Source organism: Melanaphis sacchari, unplaced genomic scaffold (genome assembly GCF_002803265.2).
Source record: "Melanaphis sacchari strain LSU unplaced genomic scaffold, SCAv2.0 Contig40_pilon_pilon, whole genome shotgun sequence".
In the NCBI taxonomy this organism is placed as follows: domain Eukaryota; kingdom Metazoa; phylum Arthropoda; class Insecta; order Hemiptera; family Aphididae; genus Melanaphis; species Melanaphis sacchari.
Genome location: NW_020271264.1, coordinates 1,036,195 through 1,060,571, shown reverse-complemented (window position 1 = coordinate 1,060,571; position 24,377 = coordinate 1,036,195). Strand labels below are relative to the sequence as shown.

Here is a 24,377-nt window from a genome sequence, read left to right as displayed (position 1 = left end):
ATAGTGGCGGCGGCGGCGGCGGTGGTGTCCGTCGCACGTGCACACGTACCTGTACGTCCCTATTCCGCGCGCAAGTGTGTGTGTGTGTGTGTGTGTGTGTGTGCGCGCGCAAACGCGTGTAAACTCGTGTGTGTGCGTGTGAGTACATTACAATAATATACACGCGCGCGCGCACACGCACACGCGAGGAGCGCCCGCCGCGTAATAATATAATACGGTTGAAAAATGCCTATGGCCTGGCAGCTGGCCGGCTGCATCGTCATCCGTGTCCGCCGCCGCGTGTGTGGGAACGTCGCGCTGTCCCGAGTTCCCACGGGCCGCGCGCCTATAAAACGCCCCACCCGGCGCCCGGCACACCGCATTCCGACACCGACCGCTGGCACGCAAACAACTCTCGCGCTCTGCGTTCAGTTCTATTGCTACTGCCGTTGCTGCTGCTGTTGCTGCTGTCGTCGACGATCGATCACGATAATAATATTATATTATTATTATTGTTGTTGTTGTGATTATTATAACACGGTTTTTAAATTTTTGTTGTCTTGAAAATTCTCGTAAACCGTTCAGTGCGATTTCGTTTTGGATTTACGAAAGTCCGTTTATCGATATTTTATTGATACTTACGTTCATTTCCGCGTGTGTTTCGTATACCGACCGCCAACAATCATGTCTTCGGTCGCCACTGAAATGCAACAACCCGTCTCCAGGACTTACCAGTACAGAAAGGTAAATACGATTTTTCTACTCTATATCGTTACGATTATTGTTGTCGACGATTTTCGTTTATCGTTTTTTTTCTCGTTTCTCGTATTTTCGCCGGAGATTTAAACGCTTTAAATTTCGAAAGAGTCAATTTTTTTTTATTTTTTTCCCATCTTAAAAGATTTCTTAACACACAAAATAAAATGTAACGCTTCAGTTTTAATAAACAAAATTTTTTAAATAAAAATGATCTTAAAAACGCTGCATTATTATTTATTCGTCAGTTGAAAAATAAATTATCGGCGCGATCGTCGAGTGTGAGATATTTAATGATATAGAAAAAAAATTTTAATTTTAATCAAGAAAAAAAAAATTAAAAAAAATTACTTTTAGTTATTATTTGAAATAACGGTCGGCGACGTTAGAGAAATCGTGTTCTATTGTATTCCCGGTGGACCGCGGCGGCGTACGTGTATAGGCAACACAACGCTCGCTCGCGCGCTCGGCGCGTAAAACCGAACAGTCGTCGCTCCCGAAATTTCTTATTATTTATTAATAATATTATTATATCGCATAATGCTTTTTACGAGTAATTTAACTAACGGATTTTTTCAATTTTTTTTGTTCAGGTCATGAAACCAATGTTGGAACGCAAACGCCGCGCCCGCATCAACCGGTGCTTGGACGAGCTCAAGGAATTGATGGTGGTCGCCCTTCAGTCCGAGGGCGAGAACGTCAGCAAACTGGAAAAGGCCGACATACTCGAACTAACGGTCCGGCACTTGCACAAGCTGCGCCGCCAACAACGGCTCTCCGGCAACCCGGTAACCGAGATGGACCGATTCCGTGCAGGATACACGCGCTGCGCCTCCGAGGTGTCCCGGTGCCTGGCCGCCACTCCCGGCCTTGACGTCACCCTGGGCGCCAACCTCATGACACACCTGGGCCACCGACTCAACTCCATCCAACCGACCGGACCGGCGGCGGCCGTGACCACATCGCCGGCCACGCCGTTGACGCTAAACACCGACTCGTCCTCGTCGTCGGTGTCCTCGTCGTCCTCGTCCTCGGCGTCGTCGTCCGCGTCGTCGTCGTGCTCGTCACCACCGCCACCCCCGTCGCCTACCGGCAGCACCACCTCGTCGTATCCGATGCCACTGACGCCCAACTCGATGGTGGGCACCGGATGCACCACGGACTCCACTTCCGCGGGACTCCTGCAAGTCATCGACATGTCCCTGAAAAATGACAACGCCTCCGTGTGGAGACCTTGGTAAATTATTGATCACCGTGTAATCCAAACACACACTCGCACACATGCGTGCGTCCGCGACATTACCAATTATTATAGATTATTATTATTTGTCTCTCGATTTGATATTATTATATTTTTTAATTTTTTTTTTTTTTTTTGTTATTGCTTTCACTTTATATTGTATCGTTTTCTTGTTAAGTGTTATACATTCTCCGGAAAAATCAACCAAACTCCTGTATAACGGGACGTGGACGCAAACGGGTTTTATCGAACTTTTTACGCTTATATGAACGAAAAGAATTTAACCTCCTATGTACGCTATATTACGATAATATTATTATCTATTTTGTGTAGTTTTTGATAAATTATTATAAGGCATTTTTTTATTCGCACGCGTTCATATAATTACTATATATAAAAATATATTTATAAACATGTTTAATCTTTTTTTAATTTTTAAAAATATGACCCTGTGATATACCATTGTTTAAATATAGACTTATAATATATTATTATATTATGACGAATATATAAAAAAAAATGAAAAAATGGTATAAATATATTTTGTTCTTGTATATTATAATATTATAAAATATTGTAATCGGTAGTCGCCTACCTCATCATATCATTATATGTGTATAGTATATCTTTTAATATGATTATTTATTATTTATATTTGTGACAAAATACTGCATACACGCATAACAATAATATTATAATGTGCGTGTATAGTTATTTTTTTTATATAGACTGTGATATAATGATATAATATGTTTTAGTAAATACTATGATTATTTACCCATAATACCTGTTTGTTATTATTTTTGAAGTCGTAACCATTCCTATTCATCTGTATATGCATATACAAAATATAATAAGTAAATATAAAAATTTAAATTATATGGTACATTGGTACGTTTATCGAAGCAGTTAACTATTAAATATATTATTATAAGCAGTGTTTGGTTAACTCTGTTTTAGAATACTAAGCGAATATACAGCGCACGTTTTTTAGGTATAATCTGCAAAATTCGGTGTTTTTTGTACTCAACAGTCAACAGCGTGTATTAGTAAAATAAATGGCCAAGTCGACCAGATCAATATTATTAGAATATATTTTCTTTCTCATATTCTGTACAGTGTTCATTAGAAATGATTAGTAATTACATTAAATATTAAACACAGATGTGTTGTGTGCTAGCGAAAACTTATTCGATTCGGAATAATTTAATTCGTTTACGTTCCTCCACCGTCGTCGTTCTTATTGTGTACTATTATTGAATATAGTAATTATCGTAGTATGAACACATAAATATTTAATCGGAATTGTTAGCAAGTTAGATTTTTAATAAAGGCCGTAGTATTTATGTTGCTGGCGTTGTGTGCTTATTATTGTGGATTTGCTGTACAGTTATTTAAAGTATAAACAAAAAATTATTAAAATATGTATACGATAACTTTTTAATAATAACTGTCAATAACCCGATGATAAAATAGTGGTTTATAATTTATTAAAAATATTTAAACCAAACACAGACAACTGAATTGGGTTTCGGTTTCTTTTGAACAGTTTTGAAAAACAATGATATTATTTTCATAAATCAATTCATTAAATTTTATTAGTGTAAAAAATGCGTACGATAAACACGTCATATCTATAATTTATCTTCCATCGAGAAATAATTTTAGAGGCGGTGAAAATAATGGATACGAATTTTTTAGTACGTATATATATATTATAATATGGATAATAATTATTGTAAAAAACAAAACCGAAATATAATGAGAAAAAAGTGTTTATCGTGTTCGTTAAATTTGTACGCATCATATATTATACGAATAAATAATATTAAAACTTGATTTTTACACCGTATATTATAATATAAGATTTTAAATTAAAACGAAATAATATATTTTTAATCGAGTGCATAAATAAAGTCTTGCGTTGGTGTAGTGTAGCGCATATTATGTTCAAACATACCGACTCCTTTAATATTTATAGGATAACTGTCTGCAATTGCAAATTTTCGCAATCCACCGTCATTGCTCGCGGATACAAGCGATGGCCACTTCTCAATCGATATAATATTATATGACACATAATATATTATTTATTATAAGATTCAAGATGATTATTGGAAAGTACCTAATCACAGAAATATTTACAAAGATCAAAAATATATTGTATTTAAAAAAAAAGAGAGAAACACGACTGTTGTACGAAATTGTGCTCTATATGTACTCAGATATAAGTTGATTATTTATAAATACCAAAGCAAGTATTTAAGTAATTATTTATACATGATATCTTATATTTAACCAATTCTCCAGAAACGTATTAACTCTTAGGATTTTTTTTTTTTTATAAATCATTTGAAATCATTAAAATATTTAAAAATAGGTAATTATTTTTCTTATTCTTACCTAATCTATCGTCATCATATAAAAGTTATTACTTTTTGAATAGCTGGATTTATGTTTTATTTCATATTCTTAACTACTAAATAAAAATAATCTCAAGTAGAACATTTTATTCTGAGAATTTCAATACATTAAAATCGAATTTCAAAAGAGAACTTAAGTAATTATGTTATCATAAAATATTTTAATTTATAGGTAAGCACCTATCTAAAGTTTTGATTAACAAATTAGAAATATATACAATAGACACCGCAAAATGTTTGTAACTATACTTGCTACATTCATCTAAACTTAAAATATTTATAACTTATTACTAATTCACTAATCCATAGAAAATCGAGTTTTATAAATAAAAATTTCCAAAAAAATATTTTATTTTGGATTATGAAATTAATAAAGTATATTATACCGATCAAACAAATAAAAAACTCGATGGAAAATAATAAAAATAAAATATATCTTTTAATGTAATTTTGTATTTTTTCAAGAACCTGTGTTATAAAAAAAAAAAAAATCCAAACACGTAAATACTTTTAAAACCTTAAAAATATCACCTTATTATACGGTTGTACCTATTATATTTAACTGTTAAACATATAAATATACCTATACTGTCACAAGCTATTTTCAAAATCTCCAGAATACTGATATTTTGAAAATAAACATTAATAATTATGAATTATGAATTATGTTAGTATCATGTGACCGCTTAAAATTTAATTAATAATAATTGAAAATTAAAATCAAAAAGACGCAAATTCCGACAAGATTTTCCGATACTCAATATTACAATATATTTAAACCGTTTAATTGTTTTAATTTCCGCTATCTCCATATACGTGTATAATATATAATATAGTATTATTTGTATTGAGTATTTAATATATTAATATGTATGTATATATTATACTATGCTACACAAACATACTATGGTTTTATTATTGACGTGAAATGTGTATAGTAGTATAGTAATATTTACTTACATATAGTGACATACTATAATATATAATTGCAGGTTTTAATAATTATTTTAGTCTAAGACGGTTGTGTGCGGTCTCAGACACTAAGTATTATGTAAGCACCTACTTCGTAGACATCAAACTAGTAGGTATAAATGCAGTATAGGTGGTATACTTTTATAAATATTGTACAAATATTAAAAGACTCATTGTGTACTTGTGTACAAATACGTTACGATAAATATATATATATGTATGTGTGTGTTTATGTATGTATATGTATCTACACCTGCAGCACATTTTGACAACGTGAACATTCAAAATTATCCTTAAACCTAAGTAAATTCGATTAACAGGAAACCGTCTATACTTATATAATAACACATTTGATATGTAAATGAATCCAATCTTAATTGCTGTGTGTTTTATGTACGTAAATAACGCACTTAACGTGTTTTATCGACATACCTATATAATTCATTATCCACCGATACCTATAAGTTACAACACACCACGTGCATGCACCTATAGGTACTTTTGTCGCAATTCGATTGGCCAAAGAACCAAAGAACTTCAAAACGTCAATCTAATACCTTAATAAAACAACGTTAAAACCAATCCGGAGTATTTTTCGACGAATCAAAAATAACCGATAAACTCGAACTTCAAAAAAAATAGGTAATTAGTTTGACAAACTACTTAAAAATACCTGTGGCAATTAGCCACACCGCACGTCAGCCCAATAACAATATTTATAACTTTGTATATTATGTACATGTATAAATATAATAATAAATGAAATTGTACAATTTGAAGTATTTGATCCAACATGTTTTATCAATAATATACTACCAATACTTATATAATAATTAATATGTATTATATAAATTATTTTAATTGAACAATATTGTATTTAAAAACGCGGCAAGCACATTAATATGCAGGTATTATAATAATTATTATTATAGGTGCCTAATCCATATTTAAGTATGTATACTTAAAATTTTAATCCAGAAAACCTCGTCACAAAACTATGTGAAATAAATTGCGTATTTCATATTATGATTGTTCGATATGACTTGAATATATATGATTTATCATCAAATGTTAACGTATAATGGTGTGATATATATTGACCTATTCGCTATAAAAAGTGCATAATTGTGCATTACTATAAGTCAAATTTAACGACTTTAATAATCATATACTTTTTTTCGTCGTATTTTTAACGGCTTCCATGCTTCAGGCCACTACAAGTCGAATTCTACTTCATTGTTCGACATTAAAACCATATCGGCATAAACCATATGCGATTTGTGATTAAAAAAATAAGTTACATTTTAAGTTACAAAAACCCTAATTGCATCATGATATAAATTATAATTTAATATTTACTCATACATTATAATACAATACAATGAGATTAAACGACATATTATGACTGACCATGAAGTAGGTAGCACATTTTAAATCTTCTCAAAAAGTAAACGATGAACTTAACTCATTTTGGTTGTCAATAATATTCAATATTCATATTATAAAGTACCGCTATTACCATACTTTACTTTTGGTTATTATTATTTTTAGGTTTATCAAAGTGTGTAACTAACATTAACTTTTAACATGAATACGTAAACATAAACATACAAAGAAATTATTCATGGTTGACGTAAGACTTTCATATATTATTTGAAAAACTATCAATGTTTTTGAAAATATTTGTTTTACATATTTTTAAATCAATTGAATTGGATTGAAATACTCTGAATAATATTATACCTAGGTTGACTGACCTTCAAAATATGAAATCAAAAATGTATATCCTCACTTAATAGAGAAAAAACCTTAAACTACGAATGACTTTATTATGGCTTAAAATGATATAAAAGATGTTTTTTCATAAACGATAGAATTTTCTGAAATATTGGGTGTCTTACGTTAAATGAATCACTCTGTAGATATATAAGTACATAAAGTATATATATATACTATGTTTAGTCACAAAAATTATGTGGATTCAAGAATTAAGGTATAATAAGTGATCACAATTGCATGGATAACGAAACGTGTGTTGACGGATAACAAATATTATATTAGATAACTAAATATTCATAAAACCCACGGGTAAGCTCCAAAAATACGCCATCGTTAGTTTTTTGAGGACTGAAAGTACTTAAACATTTGTATATCCTTCTTTTTATAGTATTATTGGAGATATTGGGTCACAGCCTATATAATAATCATACATATTGTATAATAAGGTATAAAAAAAGTAATATAAAACGTTAAAAAATGTATTTAATTTAAATGCTATCGACCTCATCTCGCGTAGTCACCTAAACACCTCTGATGTTTATATATTATTAAAATTGTTTTTAGTGTTATTCGATCATTGTGAAGCTACGGAATAAGATCAATTATCTCTACAATTCGAGCTCTATAAATCATAGAAATGATTATACAAGTAACGAGTTTTCTTATGTTTCTTACAATAAACAAATAGCCAAATTGACTCTAGACTAGCATCATCCAGATAGTCTCGACGAGTTAGTTAAAGTATCGTGCAAACCTCGATGGTTCGTCTTCCGTAAGATAACGGTAGTAAACCGACCGAGCTTAGATCGTCCAACGTCAACAGCTCTTTTCACGTTCACCTGCGTGTCTTTGGTGAGTTTAAGACCAGCAAATAATACGACTTATTTACGTACAACCGCTTTATGTGTAAACAATTTGACAATAATTGCAAATTGAAAGTATATAGTAGCATCAAAGACCATTGTTTTTGGGTGAGCCACGTAATCGTTACAAAAAAGCTTAGAATTTATTTTGATTATGAAGATAATTTTTATCAGATAAAATTTGGTATATTACAAAAAATAAACCTAAATAATAACTAATAACTATCAAATTTAAACTTTTATAAAAATGTTATCAATAAGCTAACTAGACTTCCGCTGCAGTCGGTAAATAATGTCGTTTACCTTTTCTTTTTTTCTTTTTTGTGTATGTCTTTTTGGTATAGTGAAAGTCATCACTATTCCCATCGGTCTGGTAAATCTGTACCGACCACCTCGGCAATAAGACGCGGATGGATAACCATTCGAATACGTTCTGGATATATTTTGTTGGCTATGTTAATAGCTTGTTTGTCCAATTCCGGCTGGTTTTTCACTTGACTGCATACGTCTCTAAATGATGAAATTATAGTTAATTAGACGTAAATGTTTTACAAGTATAATAGTTCGATGACCGTTTAATACGTACTTATCGATACAAAATTTAGCCATAGGTCTCAAACTTCCGTCCAATCGACTGTGCTCGTACCAACGAAATTCGTTGATCGCACGTGACATTTGCTCTGACATTAACCCACGACATTTTTGTTCCATAGGACTTCTACAAGTAACGATAAGTGATATTGTGAAATTATTTATTGTATAGACTTACAGATCGGATTCACTAGTATTCCATTTCGGTATTTTCCACGGTTTACCTTCGCTATATTTTGATAGAGCACAAAATACATAATATTAAAGAGCGGATTCAAGAAGATTAAACAGTATAATCGTGGGGACACATACTCTGGTAAGAAGACCGGCAAATCCCAGACTTTTTTGAGGTTTTTTTGCACAATTTTAGAGGCATCATCCGCCCGAGCAATAGGCGGACAGTTGGTCGTCAACGCCTTCTCCCACCGGGAAGCCGAACGACTGTGCACCGGAAACCGGACGAAGTCGGGCAAACGCCAAGTATTCACTGTGTAATCGGACTTAGCATAAAATACTTGCACGCAACGGTCATCGGCAAACGCTGTGGCAACGCTGGTCATGTCTGATGACACGGCAGCAGTAGACGAGCAAACAGTTCGACGACGACCGCAATGGCGACCTTGCGAAGTTCTACAGTTGGTTTCGTCGTCACTGTCCGAGTCCGAGTCGAAGTTTACTAGCATGTCGTCGATCAACTCTCTGAGCTACACGCACGATTTTTCATCATGAATTATCATCATATTATTTGATGATAACTAAAAGTTATTAACCCAAGCTCTAAACTTGTTTTTCATTTTTGAACATCGTAACCACGAAAGCTTAAATATAAATTACAAAACTGCAATCGAAAATATTTCCAAACACCGTTCACATAAACTAAAATATCAAAAACCGTTCAAGTTGGAAAAAAATAAAATTGTTGTTCTCACGTTTAGTTTCTTACATTACTTTAGTACAAAAACATACTTCAAACTCTTAAGCCTCGTTTAAATACCTAGTCAGATTTCAACATGTTTTTATTTTTTGTAAGTTAACTTTTTTATAAGTTGCAATAAAAAACGATTTTTTTAAATTCTTTGGAGTTTCAATAAAGTTTAAATAATCACAAATTTTTGAGTATTTTTCTAGTGCTAGGGTTAATAAAATAATTATTATTTATATACTGAACGCTGTAAACACTAAATGTGAAATTTCAAAATGAACTAAAAGTCTAATTTTAGACGACTTAGTACGAATTCAAGTTTCAATCAATAAACTTTTTTACTGATTATCTTTTTTAATTAATCGTCCAAATATCGAAATATTTATGTATTATATTATATTTCACTGGTATGCAAGTTAAGTACTCACATGATTTGGAGTGTTGACTAGATACGGCAAATATTTTGGGGCCGAGTGTCTAAATAATTTCATGTTACCGCGAGAGTGCTGAAGCGACACCAGCATCAACTTAATGATTCCGCATTTTAACGATTTGTCACGTTCCTTGTCACATTTGCACAACCAAGTCGAAATCGCTCGTTGATCTACAGAATACGAATAACGCGTTCGTATAAAAACAGAATATTATAATATTATCATTGTTGAACTGTAAGCGTAAGAATTGTATTGTATCTGCTGTACCCGAAATGTTATTCAATTCAATAATGTTTTTTTTGACCAACTTTCGGAAAAACTGATAATCGTTTTCCAAATCTTCCGATATCTGAGCGTTCCGAAGTGTTTGATCTTTGGAGATACCGGGTAGTTGTCTCTCTCTATGAATGTTTTCTGATGCTTCATTGAGCTGTTCAGCCATAATATTTAACCATCGAATTAAAATAAGAGTTGGTCTTCAAATAAAATGAGATTTTGAACTGTATATAATATATCGATCCGTTAACAGTCGTTATTTATCATGTGTTTGGCTTGTTGTGGGGAAACGCATTTTATATGCGCGAATGCGAATCATAATATTAATATTTTGTCTTTAGCCTGCAACATTATTTAACACTAAAACAATACTACTATAAAGTTTTCAACGATCACGTTTTAATATAATCCATTGATTTACTATTATTAAAATTTAAATTATGATGATTAATAAAAAAAAAAAAAAAACTATACAAAATTTTACTAAAATAACAATTTATAAAAAGTACATAATTATGTATAGGTTAAATATACTTTCACTAACATCAGTTGTCATAATTACTTCATGTCAAGTAAATTAATTTCCAAAAAAAATTTCAAAAATATTCTGTCGTTTTACTATCATAGCTATAATTGTAATGTAGTCGAAAAAACCCTATTACAATAAAAGTTATCTAAAGAAAGACTTTAATTCCTTATGGATAAATTTTCCGTAGCTTAAGGTTTGAGCCACTTGTGCAAAAGGTTTCTATCGGTAAAAAAACTTATTTAATTCATAAATTTAGCTTAATTATTAATGTATTTTAAATTGTACTTTAATATTTCTATCCATATTAAAACATTATTTAAAATAGAAATATCAAAGGATGGCCATAAATAATTGTTGACTTGAGTTCGCACAAGTTGATGGTAACTGTTGAACTGTCTACACTGTAGACTCTACAATGTATAATTTCGACGTAATCAAATATACAAATTTTTTATTATTCGATTAAATATATTTTTATTTAGTGAATGATTATGATATTGAACGTAAAAAATATAAAAATAACATTATTTTGTTAGTGATCATTTTTTAAACATTTAATATCATCTCGGGGCTATCTAGAAGATTTCATCACATTTAAATTATTCCTACATTTTAAAAATCAAAAAATCTTTGTTTTAATTATTATATATAGTTTAATCAAGTATTGAGTTAATTGAGTAAATTAAGAAGGGTATATCGGTATGAAAACTTACCGTATTCCATATACTACTCAGTGTGTATTATATATGTACTCGTATAAATAATAATTGTAACTTAAATCAATGCTCTCGTTTACTAAAATTATAAAATATATAATAAAAATTTTAAAATACTTTTATATTATAAATTTGTGATGAATATTTTAAGTTTATAAAAATGCTGTTAATAGATTTACTGCTATTATACTTTTAAGTTTTAATATTACATAATATTACGTGACATATTTGGGCAAGACGGCGCTTTATATAGGCAATTTAGGGGCACCTTATATCTTATTTTATACAATATTATTTTTGTTTTTTTTTAAGTATTAATATACATTATTTTTTACTGAATATTATAATCATGTGTAGATCACAAAGTTAACTATTTCATATAATATATATTATATACGTAATAATTAATTACGAAAACTTAAAAAGTATGCCTTTTATCTACTAAACAAAATATCGTCAACGTTTCCGTTAAAACAATTTATTCACTACCTAACAACTATTAAAAGCTGTTGTGCAGTAAGTTAATTAAAAATTCTATAAAATACTGAAAACAGTACATAATATATGTTAATAAAATATTTTATTTTAGCGATAATAATAGAATTCTGTGTCAGCGCCAAAGTCGTAAGTTGGTCGAATACGCAAAATATTTATAAAAATAAAATCATATTTTAAGTAACATATAATTTTTTAAGACAATTAAACTTCGTGTTTTTTATATTCAACAATATAATTACAAAATATTAAAAAGTATTTACCTACACTCAATTCAGCGAGAGAGTATAGTAATTTTCAGTAAAACTCATTTCTCCCCATTACAATATGAAACAGCTATAGGTCCTCCTATGTACCACCAGTTGCTCTTGAATGATAAATCGACAGATATATAATTGGACGGAGTATCCGTCCAAAATTTCTGTCAATTGTTTACGCAAAGTGCTACTATTCTTATGATATTCTCACTTATCTATTTCAATTTAAAAAAATGACGTAATAAATATTATTATTTAAAAAAATAAAACTATTATTCATATTTACTTTTTAGTTTTTACAATTTTACAATTTGTTGTAAATATTTATAATTATTGTGTTAAGTATTCTTATGATATAACTTTAAAAAAATATTTTTTGATAAAATATAATACAGAAATATTTTTTAAAAAAATGTGGTCAATACCTCATTTGATGATAACAAGTATATTAGTAGAGTTTACGCGCGATGTATGGGAGCGTATAGAACCGCGTTAACCATGGTGCAAAAGGAACATTTTCTCCAGACAGAAAATTTTTTAAAGCAAAAAAGATTTAAACTACCTATTTGAAAAATAAAATGAAACGTTTTTTTTATAAATATTTCCTTTTTAGTTCAATACCAAAGAAAATTTTTAAAAATAATTTGTAATCATTTCAATATTAACTTAGTATTTTTCAATAAAAAAACTACTTATAATATTGTAAATTTTCTAATTCCTATAATAAGTATTGAACGATATGCGTAATTAGACGAATCACATATTCACGTCTGATGGTGTGCTTACCTACATGAAGTTTCAAAATTCATAATTTATTTCTTCACCTAGATATCGCATAAAACATGGTTTTTGGGGGCCTTTTCTTTTAAAATTTTCAAAAATCATATCAATGGTTATATAAAAAGGTAGAGCGACAGACCACGCCATATTAGTTCGAAACCCGCATTATGATGATAATATGATCGCGTCTCATAGTTTTCAATTACTATTCGATTTAAAATTCATAGAGTATAAGAGTATACCTACTATAAGCTACTATTGAGGGGTATCATTTTTCACAACACTCGAATGATATACTTCTTCCCTGGTTTAACAAGTCATTGGGAAATTTTAGAAAAATATCTTGATAAAAGTTCAGATTCGTTAACAATAAAAAAATCTGTGTAAAACATAGTTTATACTGGATATTATCAAGATAATTTATGTATTTTGAGTAATTACAAGACTATAATATAATATAAAAATATCTAGGTTAGGTATTTAATACCTACAGTATTATTTTATTTAGTATCTATAATTATTTGTTTTTTAGTTAAACAAAAAAAAAAACAAAACAAAATCGATTTTAAATAACATGTATTAATTTCGCATTTTATAAATACCTCATTAGTCAAAACAGTTTGGTTTAGTAATGATCTATCTGTTTAATTATAATTTATAAAATTACCTGTAAAAATTAGCCTTTTTTAATGCATTGTAACGAACTGTTATGGATCCGTTTGTTTCCTTCATATCCGAACCCCATTTGTATGTCTTACCTTTATTAGTAAATTCTTTTGGACCGTATAAACATATTTCAAGTACCATATCGTCAAATTTTTGAAGACAGACCTCTACATAAATGATGATGATTTAATCTGTTTGGAAAAACCAAAGTTTCTGAAAAATTAAAACATTTTTATTTGTTGTCTCGTTAGTCGTTATGAAACTTTTTTTCATGTATTTTGGCGATTCAGATAAGATAATAAATATACCACAATGAATTATTAAGAGAATTCTATATGAAAAATATTTTTAAGCTTATTATTTATTGATTTGAAAACCAAAAATAAAACAATCATTTATAGTATTTGACTGTTATCAAGGTTTTATTTATATTATCGTAATTATGATTTATTTTTTAAATTTGTTTAATTTTGTCTGACGCAATCGCACATAGTTCGGAAGTAGAATATATTTAAATTATCCTTTTTCCATTGATCACACTGGCCAAGCATGATTACTAACGATACATTTTCACCAGATCTTTAAGCTAGGTAGTCAGCAAGATGATATAACTGGGCTATGGAGTTGTCTGTTTACAGCGTGGCAGCAGTTATTAACAGTGCTTGATTTGGAAAAAAAATAGATGGGGGACTCATTGGATGTTTGATAAACGAGCGTTCCACACAAAATTAACCGTCACATTACCGTGGGGGCAAATAGAAGGGGTACGCTAAAAAAAAATTAAAAAAGAAGGAGGACTCCGTCCCCCCCAAATCAAGCACTGATTATTAAAATTTAAAATTATAAGAACTTCATAAAAAATAATACTTCAACAATAAAAATGTTGAACGATTGATTGAATCCCTTAAAAAAGTATGTTCTTAAATCAATACCCGAGTATAAAAGCATTTTAATCTATTTAATTTATTCAGTTTATTGTACCACAATCTAATGTTCCTTAGTTAATTTATTTTTTCATACATCTAGCGTTTTATTTGTATAATAATATTATTGCATTCATCGTTTTTGACATCGATAGACATACTATCGTAATATATATTATAGCTGATTAAATTTATGATTTAATATGTTCTGTTTATATTGGGCGTAACGATTGCGGAATGTGTAAACACTTAACCTCAGCCCGTCCATTAACAATTATCACATACAGAAGACTCCTACATCATTATTATTTATTCGAAGAGAAATAAAAACAATAAACAAACTTACCGAAATTTTACCCCTTCTTCGTTAATGGCCGGTCGAAAAATGATGTTTTAGTTTAAATAGAAAGTGTGATAACGGTGCAAAAGAGTTGCTACGGAGTACGGACCAAACTTTAAACGCCACTGCATTGCCATCCACCCATCAGTTAACGATTCGAAGGGAGGTGGACATTATGAACTGTTGAACACATACTTCGAATTCAAAAAATCGAGACTGTCATATAATATATAAAAAGAAGAGAGAGTATACTTTTTATTTTGAAAACTTATCACACAAATCAATATCATCAATTTGAAACATTCGACAATATAAATTTAGGCTGATTATTGAAACATTGTCAGTTAATGTATAATTATTGATAGGTATTTATCCATCATAATGTTATAGAGTAGGTATAGACTATTATTTTTATCGAAATAAGGCTATTATTGAATAAGGATGAAATAGAAATTAATATTACTTAACAGTTTTTTGGTTTACATATTTTTATTGGTATGCTATGTTAATTGTCCATGTATATTATTGGTCCTTAAAATATCAAAATTTCGGTTAAGAATGATTATTTGTTACAATATTACTTATGGTTTAAACTTTAAACTTACAGATAGATCATATCTCATTAACCGTCTCAACCATTAGCCTTAACTAAAAAATCATTGTCATAGCCATCAAAAAATATCAAAGGATCTCATTCATTAAATATCGTTTATGTTAATTGAATAAAAATAATATTCGAATTGTAATTAATAAAAATGAGTATACTGTCAAAATTGAATATTACAGACTTCATAATTTAATATTACAAGAATAAAGTGCATGATATACACAAACATATAGAGTATGGTGTATTAGTGGTGTTACACATAAAATTAGTCCTTGAAAAATACATTCATTAAGAGTGTATGGTATTGAATTATACATACACCACAAGTTTATTAAAATTTACAATACCTAAAATACATGGATATATATTTATTTTTTTAATATTGTTATTGTAATGTTTGTTACTTCAAAATCATAAAAAGATCAGTTTACATAAACTAATTAAAATTAATGACTAAAAACTAATTAATTAATTTGTGTTAGTTTATAATTAGTTTAACTGCTTTAGGTATTTATCAAATAACAATAAATTTTCTTTATTAAACTTCAATACTTTGTTTTATATCACTATAGCATCCCTTACGAAGCAAATGATATTAAAAGCTATAGAGGATATGTACATGTATAAATTAAAATTGTATCATAAAAGAAAAAACAGTCATAATTGTCATTATTACAGAAAAAATATTTTTATGCATAAATATTTTACCACTAATAATTCAATTACAAATACTCAGTGGAGTTTTATTCATAAGTCAGTTTCCAATAGAAATTTTAAGTAAGATTTTTATGAAGATTACAACATCAATTTGAGAATTTAATAACTTAATTATTTTAATACCTATCTATTCATCATTAGTATTCTTTATATAGAAACCAATATCATATATATTTACTCTCAATAGATATAAAGGTCTAATTGTACATTTCAAATAGAGACAACTGAACAAGAATGAAAAGCACTACCTAAAATATTTAATAGAAAAAAAAAATAAAATATAAAAATAATAATATCAGTTATATATATTAAATATAATGTTTTAAAAAAAACATTGAATATTTTCATACAACCAATCAAAAAGAATATAATCATATGAATCTGAGAAACAAAAAAGCACATTTAACTGTACTGTTTGTTAACTACAATTCAGAATATAAAAACTAATACACATTTATTTATACATGCATTACACGTTTATAAATTCTCATATTTATAACTATTTCGCAATGTACATTTATGGACGATGGTCACCTATTTAGGTTTATAAAGCTGGCATACAGCAATTTGTTATTGACCAATTACTTTTAAATATTTAATCAGAATAATCTTTTTTTCAATCCATAAACCACCACTGATTTTATAAATTACATAAAATAATTATTGTGAGGAGAATTCTTAAGATGTAATTAAAATTATTTTTTAAGAAAACATTTGAATAGTGAGTAGATTCTTAAATATTATTATTTATTACACTCATTATTTCTTTTTACTTTAATACCTTAAAATAAACTTAAAAATATAAATTTATTTCAAGTTAAACCCTATTAATGTGATTAATATAAACAATTATCTTAGCTTAAATTATATTAATAGAAATCTTTATTAATCAAGATTTATTTATAGTAAAAAAAAAAAAAGAGAGAAAATAAAGTTATGATTTATGAGTAATATTTATAAAAATATTGAAGCAGGAAACAAATATTAATCATTAAATTGTGATATACAATTTAAAATTATTTATTTATCTTCATATTTTTTTCCTTGATTTCATATTTCATGAGTATTATTTAAATACTACAGTATCCAACATAGAACCCAAACACTGAACAATGTTTCCAGACATTAAGTTATCAACTTTTTCTTCCAAATGCCTCTTAGGGTCTTGTTTGCCTACATTTTTGATGGCTAATTGTTCTGGTGTCATTTTATCCTCATCTTCCAAAGCCTAATAACAATTAAATGCAATACATTTAATTATTAGTAAATAAACTCAACTTCTTTTACCAGAAAATAGATACTTACTTTATTATAACTCTTAGCTAATTCTAGCATTTCTTTAACTGTTGTTCGGTTGGTATCACAGTGCTTTTCATAATCCTCAAGTGCCATTCCATCCATCCATGATTTTTTATGTAGATTCAGTAACATTTTTTGTTCAAGTTCATTTTTCCGGTAATTTATTGAAATGGAATAGTAATGACGATTAAGACCATGAATTAGAGCCTAAAATGGACAATAAGATGTTACAACTCACTTATAGTATTTTATAATCATATGCTATTTTTAAATTTCTCAACAATTAATATAAAAATAATAAATATTAATATTTTACTAACTTGAACTGAAGGTTTTTGTAAATGTCCTAAGTTGCTAGTAGTTTGTCTTGGCTCTTGACCAAGTACCATCATGTTGGGGTTAATTAAACGGAAGGCATCAATAACTACCTTTCCTAAATATCAAATAATTAAATTAAATATAGTAAAAAATAACATTACCAATAATTGAAAAGAACATACATGCTTTATTAAGTATAAGAGAATAACAAAGAAATTTTTTTTTAACAGTAATTTAATTTCTTTGTTTTTAATTTGAATTCATATTTGTTGTTTACATTTTATTAACACACAACATACCAAAATACATATCTAGCAATTCTTTTTATGTTGTTGGCATTAATATTAAAGTAAATTAACCTATTATGAAACTTAAAGGTAAATCAATTTCCTATACTCTTTTGTTGTATTTTTACAATATTTTAATTTTTAAGTAAAAGTATGTAAAATATTAATACTTAAAATTTTTTTTAAATTAAGGTTAGACGTAATATGATAATCAGATCTATTTTTACAATGAATCGTGTATCATGTTAGTTCAGTAAACATTAAATGAATCAATAGTTTGCTAAAGAGCCATTAAACATGATTTAATAATCCATAATTATTGATGAAGCTCAGATTCTATTGCAATAAAAATATATACAATTGATTTAAAAATCTATAACATTATGTTTAAGGAATATACAAATATAAATGTATACAAAATGGAAAATAAGAGAATAAAATATTATAAGTACTAACTATTAATTTATTTAAGCATATTACATTGGTATGTTATTTTGATATACTTAGAACATCATAACTCATAGGCATCTAAAGATCACCTTAAAGCCGCTATATAAAAGAAAAATATTGTTCAATGATAATGGAAATAGTGTGTTATGAGAAATATGTTACCAAAACGTATTTCTTATTTAGTTCTAAACAATGGACATTTAATTTTGGTTGTCTATGCATAATTATTATATTCTTTGTTTGATAGTTTTATAAAATTAAAGTATAAATAAAAAAAACAATTAAATATTAACATGTTATGTCCTTAATAATTTGAGAGCTACCTAAACATTGTTATGAAAAGAAGTTTGAACACCAATGATTAGTAGACATTTGTTATTATTTTTAATAAATAAATCAGTTGAATTCAAACAAATGATAACTTGTATTGAATTATAACTATTAGAATCAATAAAAACATATAACAAAAAATATATACTAATCGTTTAAAGTTAGAATTACTTTTTCATTTACATTTTTTTAAGCATATTTTAAGATATTAAATATTTATTTAATTCAAAATGAAATTTTTTAGAAGGATTAATAATCTGATTAAAAACAATTTTGACTAGGCAATAATTGTTCGTTGACTTTTACCTTAAACAATAATCAATTTTTTGTTTCTTTAAAACTTTAATTGTAAGTTGATCAAAGTAATTGAAAGTCGTTTGTCATTTCATAAAGAACATTTTAAAGTATTAAAGATAAAATGACAATTAAAAAAATTGCAGCACCTGAACTATATTAAATTACTTAACTGAGCCTAATAAATACAATTTTTAATCTATATTTATATTTATAAACATAAAAGCAAAATAAATTATACAAAACTTTACCTTTGACACTTTGAATGGGGTCAACTACAACAGCCACTGCTCTTTCAGAGAGAGCTTCAAAACTTTGTTGTGTATTAATATCTACACCAGACAACCAGCAACCAAACCCTGGATGTGAATGATACCATCCAACAACCATTTCCGGCCTGCCAGTTTGTTTCAACATGTCCAACATCTTTGCTTGAAATACTGGATCTACAGCTTCAACACTTACACCCTAAAACGATTAATAAACATCAAGTAAAAAAAAAAAAAAATCAATAAATCAATAATACACATTCTTACAGTTCCAGTTTGGGGCATTGCAAATACATCAATAACGCGTACGGTGTAATCGTCCACAAATTCACCAAGCATCAAGCCCATAACTTCCATAGGAACTCCAGCACGACCATGTTTTAACATTTTTAACAAGGCCAACGAAGATACATAAACTTGTTCAGCAGTATCTACAACAGGAGTATCAGCAGCAGGCGCCGACCCTTGTCCCAAAGGAATACCACCACCCAACCTCAATAGACGATCCATGACTTGAACTATTTGCAAAACAAAATCGAGTGAATTAAAAACAAAGATTTATTGTACATACATTTTTAAACAATTAACAAACTGAATGATATATGACATACCTGTATTATAGGTGATTATTACAAATTAAAAATTTACAAACTAATGTAAAATCATCAACAACCGTACTGTTATTTGTAGCTAGACATTCACTACTTTGAAGATACTTAGTACTTACAGGATATAGGATAGTATGTAAAGTTAGTGATGACTAGTGTATAATATGTATTCGAAAAATGATTAAGCGAATTTAAGTTTGACAACAAACTAATCACATAACCTAAAACAATATGGTAGCTCTGAAATTGAGGTTAGACCACGGTTAATAAAAAGTATAAAATACTAAAATCAAAATGATTGATAATACAATTGATAAAGATATCAAAATTTTTTTATCAAAGTTTCAGACTTTTAGAGTCAATTCAAAAATTTTGAATATTTATTATTTTGAAAGAACTAACTAGAAAGTGTAAACTAGAAATTAATAATTTGAAATACCCATAATGTTATAAATTTAAAATATTATATTATTTAAAAATACATTTTTAATCACCAGAATAATACTATTATATGCTGTAATGTTTGCATCGGCAGAAATTAAGGAAGAACGTAAATCTCGATATGGAGGAGGACCACACGGGTTGGGTAAGTACATTTTCTAATGAATTTTTCCTTAAACATTATACCTTTGAAAATAATTTCAGGAGATCCTGATAACTATACACTGAGAAAAATTGAACAAAATGTAGTAATACCAAAAATTGTCCGAGAAAGAGCAAAATATGAAAAATGTTCTGAAGAAAATAAAGGTAATTGCACTACGTCTAGGTTTATTATTCATTGGCAAAAATTAATAGTTTCAAACGTGTTTAGTGTTTGGAGATTGCTGTTTGAATACTGGATTCTGGATGTTCTATAAATGTAGATCAGAAATAAAGGTATTAAATGATTGCATGGCCAAGTGGTTTACAAATGAAGATTTTGTAAAAGAATGCCGAGATCAATATTTACAAGAACGAAGACAATACAGACTGACAGGAATTAAAAAAAATGAAGAAACACAAAAAATAAAAAGTTGAATATTTCAAAAAAACCTTAGATTAGAAAAAATGAGCTTTAAATAGTCATTAATTCTGTATATTTTTGTTTTTAGTCATACAATATATTATTTTTTTGTGTACATTTTACTCATATTAACAACGTTAAGGTTTTTTTCTGTTTTGAGATGGCACCCAACGTCTTGCTATAATGTCATTAACAGTGTACTGTGACAAATCGATTAGTATTTCTTTTTCATACGCAGGACCAAGAACTGTGCATATAAGCAAATCTTTACAAGCAGCTTCTATTGCTCGACCACATCCATACCATGAAGGCCACGATGGTAACAATTCACTATTTTGACCATTAGCACTAATCACAACCACATATGAAGAATGATAGTAAATAGGTGATGATTTGTACAATACTAAAAAAATATACCAATGAAAAAAAAATATATATATTATAATTTATGTTGTAAATGTTACCAAAATCTCCACCGTACTGTTGTCCAGGTTTAACAATCCATCCTTTTGATCTATAATAATGATAAGCTGCATAGTAATATGGAAAATTTTTTTTCAAACCATTAAATTCTTTCCAACATTCAACTATACTCATTAATGAGCCATTTTCATTTCGTATTTCCAAACATTCTAAAGTGTAACATAAAAAAAAAGCTTCTTCTAAAAGTAAAAAGTATGATAATTCATGTTGAACTCCAGACAAAATTAACAGTTGTTCATATTCTGTAGAACGACTTGATTTTAAATCTTTCCAATTATTATAAGTTGGCTTTTTAGCATCATCAGTTTTTTGGAATTTGATGTGTACATTTTTCTCATCTTCCTCATTTTGGTTATTGTGAGGAAAATCAAAAGGCACTAATTCCATTGCTTGCCAATTCTTTTTTTGTCTTAGCACTTGATTTTGTAGGGTTTTGTAGTCTATGAATTTGTCCTTGTCAATTATACCAAATTGTCCAAAACAACCCTAATGTCAAAAAATATTAATTCATACATTAACTCATTTAACTCTGTACAAGTTTGTCTTACTGAAACCAAGTAATCTCAAAGAGATTTTAAATAAAAAAATATATTTTTAATTATTAAATATAAACATTTTACAAACCAAATTACAAAGACGTGATTTGTCGTTTAAATTGTTGATGATAATAACTCTCCCATTAAAAATTCCTTGATATTTTGGCCATGAATTTTTATCCAAAATGTCTCCGTTTTCATTAAAAATTGGAAGGTTAATCAGTTTAATATTTTTTACATTTTTTTTAGGTACTGGTGGTTTCAAAGGCAACATTATTTATAATAATTTCAATTTGATATTAAAAGAAATTTTAAAAAATAAGGTCATTCAAGTATTAAAATTGTGTGTTTTTATATAATTTAATTGATTTCCGATTAGTTTTAGATTAAATTTTTTTTTTTAATTTTGAATTAATTAGATTATAACAAATCGAATTTATCATAATTCAAAATCTATTAGCAAATATTTGAAAAATTATACCATGAAGATCGATAAATTCTCAATGCAGTTAATTACTAATTATTACAAACATAAATAAAAAAAATACACTAGCTACACCATGATCTAAGATTACATTAAATCGTAATCTAAATTCTACATCAAAATATTTAACTTCATTTTTAAAACATTCAAAACATATTATATATTTTTTTAAATCTCTTATCATTAAAATAATGATAAAGTTTATCAGTGTAGCCACTAGCCGTAAACCTATTGTAGAAGAATCCCTAACTATAATAAATAATAATTGTAAATTCTGAAAATAAATCACCAACATCTTTATTTTTACATAATACATGGCTACATATTATTCCATTGAAAATCTGAAATTCTAAAACTCACGATATTACATACAATACGTTAAAGTATTATTATTTATTAGATTAATTTATTATTAATTCTGAGCGGAATGATGGGCCATTAATTTTATAATGTATTTGTTTTTTTTTTTTTATGAATATCTACATCTACACAATAATGTAATGATATGCTCACATATCATTGTTTATTACATATACATAAAATTCAATTAAATAAATTAACGGTCAAGTTGTCGCACGCAGATTAAACCCTACAAACATCCTTTTGCCACTGACGAAAGAAAACAACTTATATTATATGATCACAAAGGAATTGACACATGAGTTGTGACAATATCTCGAAAAGCGTGTGAACCAATTTCGTTAGCCAGCGGAGGCGGGCCATGGTACAATGAAGCTCTCTGTCGTATAGAAGAAAGACTATTTCTTCTAAAAAACGCTGAGTCCTTTTTTTATGATGGCATGGCCTGCGACTCTGGCTGGCTCGACCAGGTCTTCTCCCGGCAGTGCACGAGCACCAGCCAAGCCACGAGTGCACGAGCACCAGCCAAGTCACGAGTGCATGAGCACCGGCCAAACTATCGAGTGCATGAGCACCGACAAAAATTACGAGTGCGGGCGCACCAGACAAGCGAGCAGGAGCTTTTTCCCAAAACCACCATACGACATACACACAAGACTGCGAGCGACAACTGGACTTCTTTCTTTTTCTAATTCAAATCAGTGTTGTTTTTCTTATTTAAACATAAGTTTTCCTTAAATCGTATCGTAACTTGTGTCACCTTATACCTTTCTCCGAGGAACGTATTATAAGTATTCACTGCGGCGAATCAGGTAAGGTGCATGTCTAAAATACTAATTGTTAGTACAGGTTATGTTACTATCTAATTTGTGTAATGGTGTATTTGATCACATTCTTGAATCACGATCTCGAGAACCCTCCGAAGAACGGGAGGAAGGTAATAACACGAGAACAAGTATACTCAATATTTATTAATACCGGACTTACATACAAGGCTTGTGTCCCTTGTGTCAGTCCGGCCACATCATACTTATAACTTTCATCGCACCATTTTAATATTTTTATACTTTATACGTTAGCTTTACCTTTATTGTGTTATTACAAAGTGGCGCCCAACATAAGTTCAGTTTAATATTTTCAAATAAACTGAGAATGATCAAGTACATTACAGATAATAGACAATTAACCTGTACATCGTATTATTAATTTACACTTATAAAAGATAGATAATAAAAATAAATAAATAAATAAATATAATTAATTAAAAATTATAAAAATTAATAAATAAAAATACATCTAAAATTTATATATATTTAAAGAGTATAAAATAAAAACGGGATTATAAAATATTCAGGAGAGCAATACGTAACTGAACGAAGTACAACAAG

At 28.7% G+C, this 24,377-nt stretch overlaps 5 protein-coding genes across 6 annotated transcripts in view; 2 read left to right on the top strand and 3 right to left on the bottom strand.

Annotated features, from left to right (window-relative positions):
* The first annotated feature begins 350 nt into the window (after positions 1-350).
* LOC112597327 (enhancer of split mgamma protein-like) lies at positions 351-2,348 on the top strand. The gene is made up of 2 exons (XM_025343324.1): positions 351-723; positions 1,329-2,348. Exons 1-2 carry the CDS (start codon positions 664-666, stop codon positions 1,974-1,976), a joined length of 708 nt encoding a protein of 235 aa, XP_025199109.1. The 5' UTR covers positions 351-663; the 3' UTR covers positions 1,977-2,348.
* A 6,020-nt stretch (positions 2,349-8,368) lies between these two features.
* Positions 8,369-10,401, bottom strand: LOC112597296. Its single transcript, XM_025343268.1, has 6 exons — positions 10,227-10,401; positions 9,954-10,129; positions 8,916-9,307; positions 8,782-8,832; positions 8,599-8,730; positions 8,369-8,522 (listed from the first exon to the last, which is right to left on the bottom strand). The coding sequence occupies exons 1-6, from the start codon at positions 10,399-10,401 to the stop codon at positions 8,369-8,371; spliced, it is 1,080 nt and encodes a 359-aa protein (XP_025199053.1).
* Positions 10,402-17,269: 6,868 nt separating this feature from the next.
* LOC112597339 (26S proteasome non-ATPase regulatory subunit 14) lies at positions 17,270-20,304 on the bottom strand. Its single transcript, XM_025343347.1, has 6 exons — positions 20,124-20,304; positions 19,780-20,030; positions 19,495-19,711; positions 17,885-17,997; positions 17,571-17,771; positions 17,270-17,493 (listed from the first exon to the last, which is right to left on the bottom strand). The coding sequence occupies exons 2-6, from the start codon at positions 20,020-20,022 to the stop codon at positions 17,332-17,334; spliced, it is 936 nt and encodes a 311-aa protein (XP_025199132.1). The 5' UTR covers positions 20,023-20,030; positions 20,124-20,304; the 3' UTR covers positions 17,270-17,331.
* Positions 20,305-20,464: 160 nt separating this feature from the next.
* On the top strand, positions 20,465-21,243 carry LOC112597408 (COX assembly mitochondrial protein homolog). The gene is made up of 3 exons (XM_025343454.1): positions 20,465-20,706; positions 20,766-20,870; positions 20,935-21,243. Exons 1-3 carry the CDS (start codon positions 20,640-20,642, stop codon positions 21,138-21,140), a joined length of 378 nt encoding a protein of 125 aa, XP_025199239.1. The 5' UTR covers positions 20,465-20,639; the 3' UTR covers positions 21,141-21,243.
* LOC112597407 (tRNA-splicing endonuclease subunit Sen2-1) overlaps positions 21,183-24,377 on the bottom strand; it is a 10,073-nt gene continuing 6,878 nt past the window's right edge. Inside the window, exons 1-3 of one of the 2 annotated variants that reach the window (XM_025343452.1) lie at positions 22,234-22,419; positions 21,591-22,095; positions 21,183-21,529 (exon numbers count right to left, since the gene is read on the bottom strand). In XM_025343452.1, the coding sequence (XP_025199237.1) occupies positions 21,264-21,529; positions 21,591-22,095; positions 22,234-22,419 (957 nt within the window). In that variant the 3' untranslated portion in view covers positions 21,183-21,263. Of the gene's footprint in view, positions 21,530-21,590; positions 22,096-22,233; positions 22,420-24,377 lie in introns of those variants that run through there. The other variant, XM_025343453.1, reaches the window with a different exon arrangement.